The 9339-nt window shown below is 48.1% G+C and overlaps 1 protein-coding gene across 3 annotated transcripts in view; it reads right to left on the reverse strand.

Annotated features, from left to right (window-relative positions):
* ENTPD8 (ectonucleoside triphosphate diphosphohydrolase 8) overlaps positions 1-8315 on the reverse strand; it is a 19781-nt gene extending 11466 nt beyond the window's left edge. The window contains exons 1-4 of one of the 3 annotated variants that reach the window (XM_025203064.1): positions 8220-8315; positions 6948-7248; positions 2237-2374; positions 1537-1654 (exon numbers count right to left, since the gene is read on the reverse strand). In XM_025203064.1, the coding sequence (XP_025058849.1) occupies positions 1537-1654; positions 2237-2362 (244 nt within the window). In that variant the 5' untranslated portion in view covers positions 2363-2374; positions 6948-7248; positions 8220-8315. The remainder of the gene's footprint in view (positions 1-1536; positions 1655-2236; positions 2375-6947; positions 7249-8219) is intronic. The other 2 variants (XM_006022676.3, XM_006022679.3) reach the window with 2 other exon arrangements.
* Between the last annotated feature and the right edge of the window lie 1024 nt (positions 8316-9339).

The following is a 9339-nucleotide window of genomic DNA, read 5'->3' on the forward strand; positions in this document are numbered from 1 at the left end:
CAGCAGGAACCGGTGAGTCCAGGGGATTTGCGGGGTTTTTTTCCTTAAAGGGCCAGAGCTCGGGTGGGTGGGGCAGCCATGGGGGGAGCTGGAGGAGGAGGGGGACTCATGCAAAGCCCCCCATGCAGCACGGGGTAGTGGGGGCAGCGGGGATCACCCAGGGATCTGCCCGGCAGGACCTAGTGAGTCGGGGCTTTTCTTCCACCGTGCCGGGAGCTGGGGGAGGCCGGACGGCCATTGCCAGGCTGGGAGAACGAGCAGGGGATGGGCCTGCGTGATTCGAAGATTCGGCAGCAGCCAAATCTCCAAATCAGATTCAGCCAAATCGATTCAGGATAACGATTCGAATCACCGAATTGAATCACCGTCCCCCGAATTGGACAAATCCAAATCTGAAGCGAATACTAGCTGCTTCGCACAGGCCTACTACACAGGGCAAGACTATACAGCACGCAGAAGAGGTGGGCATCTATAGCTGTGCCTGAATGCAGGGCCACCAGGAGAAGCCATCTCCCATCCCCACTGAGAAATCCCTGAGAGCTTTCTGTGTTAAAGACAGGTTACTTTAATATTAAATCCAATGGTCAGCACTAGACTGCAGAACACCTATTGTCCAGTGAGGCAACTCCAAGACCTGCCAGCAGGGATGAACTGTTGCAAGCCCCCTTTGCTGTGGCACCTGCACTTGCATTCAGCTGTTGGGCACCATCAGAACCTGTATGGGAAGCCACAGATCGTTCTGGCGAAGGCCAGGGGACAATACCGTTCACTGCAGCTCAAAGGAAGTTGCACGGTTCCCCCAAAGCATTGTGCTAATGATGCCTTCTGTGGGACTGTGTCTGCCTTTTGTGAAGCTTTGTCTGTGTGGTCAGAAGACTGCAGATAAGATCACTAGTTGTGCTTAAAGTCGGTGCTTTGCTCCAGCACAGGTCTGGCCGTCTGTCCCTTGTACAGGTTTCCCTCACTTTATGCGGGTTCTGCATGTGCAAATTTGCTCTTATGTGATGACCCTTTTTATACCAAAAGTTCGTTATATGCAAGGTAAATTCACTCTTATGTGATCGGTGTGGTGGAAGCCCACAGTCAGCTGCTTTGTGCGGTGCATTGTGGGAGTGACGTGCAGCAAAATATAGTCTCCTGTGTGGATCTGTGCTCCTTGCTCGTTGTCTGCAACATGTGTTTCTGTAGTTGCCATCCCCGTTATGGCTTCTACGTGTCCCACTAGCTTGACATTTACTACCACCCTGTGCTTGTGTGCATTGTTTGCTGTTGGTGAGCACCAAAATTGGCTTGTAAAAGTGGTAGAAATGGGTCTGGGGGTCAGTACAGTCGAGGTCTTGGAACATATCCTATTTGCTACATTGTAAAGTGGGTTCCCTTTATGCAAATTCAAGTTATGTGCCGTCTTCCAGGAACACATGTACAGCATAAAGTGAGGGAAACCTGTACTGCCTTTGTACAGTGGTCACAGGCCCTGTGGTTTTGGTGGCCTCACTGTTATACATTCATGACTGGACAATGCATGGGCCCACTCACCTGGCACAGTACAGGCCTCCACCTGGCTGACGATGCCAGTGTTGTTTTCCTTATCTGCAGGCCACTGGTAGATGTAGAGAGCCGTGTGCGAGGAGCCAGCATCAAACACCATCCCATACTGCAGAGGAGTCGGGAGTAAATGTAGAGTCACAGAGTGCTCGTTGCTGCCTGAGGTGTAACCACTATTCTCCACAGCCTGCCAGAGGGGACTCGTGACTATTCATAGAAGACTTGCCCTTTGAGGATTATACTTCCACCCAAGCTTTAACCAGGCCTTTGCTTCTATCCCTTCAGTTTGCAATGCAATAAAAGTAGGTGGCAGAAAGGGCAGCAAAGTGCAAAATGGCAAGTCTTGGCCCTTTCTCAGTCTGAGATCTGGGAAAATGACCCAGATGCCTGGAGTTACTCACAGAAATCTGAGGGTGAGAAATCTCCCACTGGTGGCTTTGCAACAGTCTTAAAAAAAAGAGGGAATAAGAGAGAACTGGGGAGGAGTGTGAAGCCACAGGAAGGAAAAGGGCAGAGGAGTGGAAACAGATAAGATATTCAAGAGATCTGAAAAGATAAAAAAGAAATAAGATCAAGAGAAGCTGGTTTAGTAATACATTGAACTAGGAAAAGAGAGAGAGATGCAGTCATCAGAAGATAGGGTTGCATAGGAAAGAGTTACACTTCAGGCTCCTCTAGTGATGGCACCTACCTTGGTCCTGGGGGGTAGAGAAACATCTGTGACTTTGACCAGGCTGAGGATGAGGGCAGCCATCCCCAGCACTGTGGCCACAGCAAGAACACACCTGATGTCCACTCTTAGCGGGTGCCATGGCATTTCTGCACCAAGCTGTAAGCAAAAGAAACTGTGTAAGGCCTGTCACACACCAGCAGCCTCCTTCCAGCCAGTTCTAGGGTTTATTCAGCCTGGGATAAAAGTGGTGAGTGGCTGACAAGCATCTCTCTGTGCCTGTTGTAGCTGCTGTGAGAAGCAAATGAATCTGAGAGGGGCAGTCTGTTGTAACACAAAAGAAAGAGCTCCAATAGTAAAAGCAATCCCTAGGCCCTCTCCAACACAGAAAGGTTGAAGTGCTAACAAAGGTCACCCACCAGCACCATTATTTCTCTGCCCTAGGGTCCTGCAGGCTCTGCCCCTTGGGTACCAGGAATTCTCCCTCCTCTCATTCCAATTTCAACTGCGGCTACCTGCATTCTCCACCACACACCTCCCTTTGTAGGACTAGAGCAGCTTGAGAAGCAGGTCATGCATAAGAGCTCTCATGTTGTGCAATGGGGTAACACAACATTTTTGTTTAAAAAAAACAATATAGGAAATAGAGGAATGCCAATGTAACAGCACTCTATGGGGAAAAGAATTTCACATTTTCAGACAAGGTTCTTTGGGTGAATCTGATATCTTTTATTAGATCAACTTAAATAGTTGGAAAACAATTTTTAAGCAAGTTTTCAGGTTCAAAAGCCCTTCATCAAGCTGAGGAAGTTTCTGCAGGTGGTGTGAGGTCTTCCTGGATAGAATGAAAAGTAAAGAAGCCAGAGGCTGGGCTAGTCTGTATACAAGATAGGCAGTCAATGAAGATGTAGATTGAGGAGTCAATGGGTGATTGAGGAGTCAATGGGTGAGAGACGGGGGAAGGGGGTTGAATAGTGGAGAAGTATCTGGGGAGTCAGATGTCAGGCAGGTTATATTATGTCATAAATCCAATGTCTATATTTAGTCCATGATTTTTAGTATCCAGGAGGTTGATGAAGTGGAGTTCATAGGCTCATCTTTGGGAAGTGTTTTGTAAGTTGCCTTTGAGGATCAGGACTGAGAGATTGGAGAGAGAGTGGTTTTCTTGTGAGAAATGTGCCCCCACAGGTATTTGGGTTTTCCTGCCTTTGATAGATTTCCGGTGTGCGTTCATTTTGTACCACGTGAAGAACTGCTGCAGTACAGAAGAAAACCCCCCACAAATCGCACACCGCTGGTTATGACGTATCACCCCTCCCTTGAACCAGTACAGAAAATCCTCAAACAATTGCAGCCCATACTAGAAAAAGACCCTATTCTTAAAGAGATTTTCCCAGAGCCACCCATCCTAGCCTTCAAACAAGCACCGAACCTCACCAACCTCATCACCAGAAGCAAACTTCCTCAAGCCCAGAACACACCGAGTGGATCCAGACCGTGCCAGGACAAGAAATGCAAAACCTGCCAACACATCTCCACCACCCCCACCATTACTACACCCCACAACAGAGCCATCAGCATCCCAGGATCTTACAGCTGCACCTCCAGAAATGTAATATATCTCATCCAATGCACCAAATGCCCTCATGGAAAATACGTAGGAGGGACCAAACAACAACCAACTGCGCACCAGAATGAATGACACCGCAAATTTATCAAAGACAGGAATACCCAATTACCTGTGGGGGCACATTTCTCACAAGAAAACCACTCTCTTTCCAATCTCTCAGTCCTGATCCTCAAAGGCAACTTACAAAACACTTCCCAAAGATGAGCCTATGAACTCCACTTCATCAACCTCCTGGATACTAGAGATCATGGACTAAATATAGGCAGACAAGGTTCTTTGGGTGAATCTGATATCTTTTATTAAGTTGGTCTAATAAAAGATATCAGATTTACCCAAAGAACCTTGTCTGCTTATGTCCTTAAACCAACATGGCTACAACCTACACCCCTGGACTAAATATAGACATTAGATTTATGACACATTATACCTGCCTGACATCTGACTCCCCAGGTACTTCTCTACTACTCATCCCCCTTCTCTCCCCACCCCACCCAGCCTGTCTCTCACCCATTGACTCCTCAATCTACATCTTCACTGACTGCTTGTCTTGTATGCAGACCGGCCCAGCCTCTGGCGTTTTCACTTTTCATTCCATCCAGGAAGAGCACACACCAACTGCAGAAACTTCCTTAGCCTGACAAAGGGCTTTTGAACCCGAAAGCTTGCTTAAAAATTGTTTTCCAACTATTTAAGTTGGTCTAATAAAAGATATCAGATTCACCCAAAGAACCTTGTCTGCCTATGTCCTTAGACCAACACAGCTACAACCTACACACTTTCAGGATGCACTCTCTCACACTCATAGAGGGGTGTAAAGGGATCCTCTTTTCACCAATGAAAGCAGAGGTTTATGTACCTCAGCCTCAGAGGGAGCAGGTGAATTAGGAGCACTTGTCTCCTAGTGCTGTTTTCAGCTTCTCTTTTGGCACTAGTAAGACCTCACCTGGAGTCATGTGTCCAGTTTTAGGCCCCAAGCTTCAAAAAAGATTTGGACAGAGTCCATTGGAAAGCAGCAAAAAATGATTATGGACCTGGAATGCATAATTTATAAGGAAAGACTAAAAGAACCATGGTTATTTAGTCTGGAGAAGAGAAGCCTGAGGTGGGGATTGGATAACAGTCTTCAAATAACTGAATGGAGGATTACAAAGACAAAGAAGTGAACTATCCTCTGTGGCTGTAGGGGAGAGGATGGAGGCCAAGTGACCTCAAGCTGCAGCAGAGGAAATTTAGGTTGGAGATTAGGAAGAACTTTTTGACTATGATGTTCAAGCATTGGCACGAGCTGCTTAGAGAAATCGTGAACTCTTTTTCATCCCGCAAAGTTTTCAAGAGCAGGTTAGACAGACAGTTGGCTGGGATGGTTTAGTCAGGGCTCATCCTGCCTTGAGCAGGGTCGGGACTAGACAGCCTCATGAGGTCTCTTCCAGTCCTACTTCCTATGTTCCCATTTATGGTTTTTACGTTAAGCGTGTTGTGAGCTTTGGCTGGCTGAATTAGGCAGGCAGGCTCCACCTTGCATTACTGAACACTCCCTTGTGGGGTCTTGCCTTGTGAATATTCATGAATTAAATAGCGAGCTTTTCCTTCAGAGATGTTATTTCCAAGTAATTTGTTTTCATTATTCAGCCAGCTCTGCCCTCCTTTTTGCTCTGCCAGGCAGCTCACACAGCAACATCCCACCAGGGAAATGGGAGTTCAGGGGAAGGGAGGGAGGGGAGCAAGGGGAGAGAGCGCTATGGTAGAGCCTGGATTTTTCATATCTGGATGGTTTGCAGTCCACTTCATTTGCAGCACATTGCTGAATTAAGAGTGAGCTGCTTGCTACAGCTTTCCCTGCAAAGGGCACAACAGAACTTCTCTTATCAGTAGAGGTCCCTCAGTGACCCCACACAGATGAAGATTTGGAGCAACCTTACAGTTTGCTGCAACTGTATATAATATATGTATAAAATATAAAAAATAATAGCTGGATTCCTCAAAGGGTTAGGTTCCTTACCTCTTGTGATGATAAGGGCTTGTGAACTACGTAGCTTGAGAGGATATCTATATTTATAGAGGCATAGATATATAGATAGAGCTATAGATCTATCTGCAGATCTATAGCTCTATCTAAAGATATCTATAGTTCTATAAATAATTATAAATATATCTATAGATGTATATATCTGTTCTCCCAAGCTAGTTCACAAGCCCTCATCCTCACAAGGGATAGGAACTTAACCCTTTCAGAAATCCAGTTCCTACCGTATTGATATAGGAGAAAAGCAGCCATCTTTTTAGGCCCATACAATACACGAAAGGGCAGACTGTCCTTTTGCCATTTATTTTTGATAACTGCATTTATTTGCTTTGATCAATAAGTTCTTTTTCAGGGTGCAGCAGGGGAAGACCTGCCTGCTCGGACAGGGCGAGGAGCAATGTGCAGGAAGAATTAGCTTCAGGCAAACAACACAGGAGTGAACTTTCACCCTGAGCTGTAAACTGCCCTGGCGAGTTCATGGCTTTACTAGCTGACTGCTCTCGAGTGGGGTTGTGACTTGAAATAATTTGAAAACCACTTCTCTACAGTGCTGCAGTATGAACAACCAAACCCCAACTTGCTGGCTATCCCTGACCCATGGAAGCTGTAGGCTCCAACCAAATTGGAGAGTCCCAGAGGTATCCCAGTTCATTACAGCAAACATTTTAGAACATAGATTAACCTTTGTGCCAATCCCCCTCCACTGGAGACCTCCTGTGGGTGACAGATTGACCCACATCTGCCTAGTATAGGTATGTTGCCCCTTCCTCTCAAGCGTCTGCTGCTGGCCACTGTCAGATTCCAGATACTGGATGGCAGGGGGCTCAGTCTGATCCAGTCTGTGGATTCCTTTGTCCAGTTTGCAGAGGAATCTAAACCAGATGTGTCCAGCTCTTGCTGAATTGCAAAACATTTCCCTTAGGCTCATCTGAGCCCTTCCCGGCCCCCCCCCCAGGCTGCTACTCTGAGTCTGCTTCCTGTCCAGGGAGCCCAGGGAGTACAAGAGGACTAACCCCCATGAGGGGAGAGCCACTAGCAGACAGCGAAGCGAGGAGGAGGAGCAGGGGGCAGAGGTTTACCTTCCCAGCACAGATTCTGGAGCAGCTGCAGGCAGCCGCCCTCCTGCCGAAGAGTCTCGGGCGCAGACACGTTTCCTCCCAGCAGCCTGGCCTGCCTTCACTTTACTTTGAAACCCCTTTCACTGTCATCTTCCCATCACTCTGCATGCAGGTCCCCACATCTCAGCCCCCCTTATTGGGACAGCGGCTGCTGCTCTGATCCCAAAGCTTGCAGGTTTCTCACAGGTGGCTGTTTTACTGTGCAGGCAGCCTGCGCTGGTAGGCTGGCCCTTGCTCCTTCGTCTCTTCTTGCTGCTGCTTCCTGCAAAGCAGAGCAAAGCGAAAGCAACGCGTCTTGCCAAATCTCTGAGCTGCCAAGTTTTCTGCCAGTTTCTAGCCTGCCTTCCCCCTCCCCCACGGTCTCACAGTGAAGATAACAGCCTCAAAGGAAGAAAGAGGAAAAATAAGTCCGTGATAAAAAAAGTTTCAGTGAAGATTTTCATGGGACCAAGCATGCTGGCCTACTCTAGAAACTTTTGCTGCTGTAGTGTTGCCTGGGGAAAGCTGATTTTATCTTTGCACTAGCAGAAGCCTTAGCACTGATGTGCTAGCACCAGCAGGAGTGCTTTTGCGGGAAGAAGCTATGTCTACACAAGATGGGATTTGCCAGTGTAGCTGTGTCTGGTGTAAAGAGGGCCTTAGACAAAAGGGTAGCAAGCAGGGTCTGCATGCCCCATGGTGGCAGGGGCAGTTGCAGTGTCTGAGCTGGCAGCAGTGGTAGCTGCTAGGGCTGTGCGAAGCTTTTGCTTTGTATGCTGATTCAATTCAGAGGAGATTCGGCCTGATTCGGTGGCCAAATCTCCAAATCTGAATTGAATCAGGGGACCAATTATAGGTCAGAATTGATTCAAAGCTCTCCAAATCAATTCGGAAAAGTTTTGGCGAGCTTTGATGTTTCGGCCAGTCCCCGCCCACTGCATCAGGGAGCTGGACCCGGACTCCAAGCTGTTAAGTAGGGGGCAAGGAAGAGGACCATGGGGGGACCCCTGCCAGGCCCCATCCCCTGCTGCTCCCCCTGTCCCCCATGACTGCCTTACCTACCCAGCTCCCAGCCCTTTAAAAAAAAGCCCCCACTCACCAGGTGCTGCCAGGCCGGGGGGTGGGAAATCTGTGCTGCCCCACACTGCACGGGGGGCTCTGCCACAAGCCCCCACGCTGTCCCAGCCTCCCCATGGAAGCCCTGTCCCAGCTCCCGGCCCTTTAAGAACACCCCCGCCCCCCCCCATGACTCACCAGCTGCTGTAGTGACTGGGGGCTTCTGGGGGCTCATACTGTGGTTATGTTCTGTTTTTCAGCAAGTCACTGCCTCTCACCCCCCTCCCCTCCTTTACCTCTCCTTGGGAAGTGACTGCCTTGGAAAAGACAGTATTCAGATCAGGGCTGGTCAAGGATTTTTTTTCAGCCACAGATGGCTTTGACCAATGAGAAAAGAGTGGGGGAATTTTTTTCTAAAGCTTTTATTTTATTTTTAGGCAAACTGAACAATATGTTTTAAATTATTTTTTGAAGTTTCTTTTTTTTAAAAAAAAACTCTTTTCCCTTGCGCTCTTTTTTTCAGAAGGATCTTTAAAAAGGAGGAAAGGGAGAGAGGAAGAGTAAATGATTTTCATTTGCTTTGGCAGGGAGATTTTTTTTTTATAATCCTATTTCTTTCTTTTAAAAATGTTGTGGAAAATGCTTGTTTTCTAACCAGCCTTCGTTCCAAGAGCCTGAATTTTAGCCTGACAAGGCTGCAGCACAGAATGTGCTTTAGGAACAAAGGGACTGCTATGCTACTAGCTGGCTCTGGCATCCCCTCAGCTGGTGTCTTTGATATCTCTGGTAGCTGCTTGTTCTGGGCTCGGTGTGGGCCGTGGCTGGCACGCTGGCTCCAGGTGCTGGTTTCTGCTGACCCTGGGATGGGACAGAGACATAGCAGAAAGCCTGGCTTAATGCCTCTTTTTAATTGTCTTGTATCATCGCCGGCCCCTGATTGGGAAAGGAAGTGGCTGTGCCTGCAGCCCCCTGGCTGGGGGCAGTGGCTGATTTTTTCCCCATTTTTGCCTGGTTTAGGCCATTGCTGGGTCAGGGACCCTATGGCCTTGGCTGCATGCCTATGGGTAGAGCCCCTGAGAACTTGGTCAGCTCTGGAGAAGGCAGGGTCTAGTGCAATACCACAGCAGCCCACAGACGAGGTTTTGAATGTGGCTGTTCATTCCCTGCAGAAGCACTGAGCCCTGCTCTATGCCAAGCTCAGCTCAGCCCTCAGTCCCAGAGCCTGCCTGTTGTTCCTGATATATAGGGCTCAGGGTGGAGCATGCAAGAGGCATTTCTCTTGGAGGTATTTCCTGGGGAGGTTTTTTTAACACAAAAT

This window comes from Alligator sinensis, unplaced genomic scaffold, assembly GCF_000455745.1.
Source record: "Alligator sinensis unplaced genomic scaffold, ASM45574v1 scaffold235_1, whole genome shotgun sequence".
NCBI classification, from domain to species: domain Eukaryota; kingdom Metazoa; phylum Chordata; order Crocodylia; family Alligatoridae; genus Alligator; species Alligator sinensis.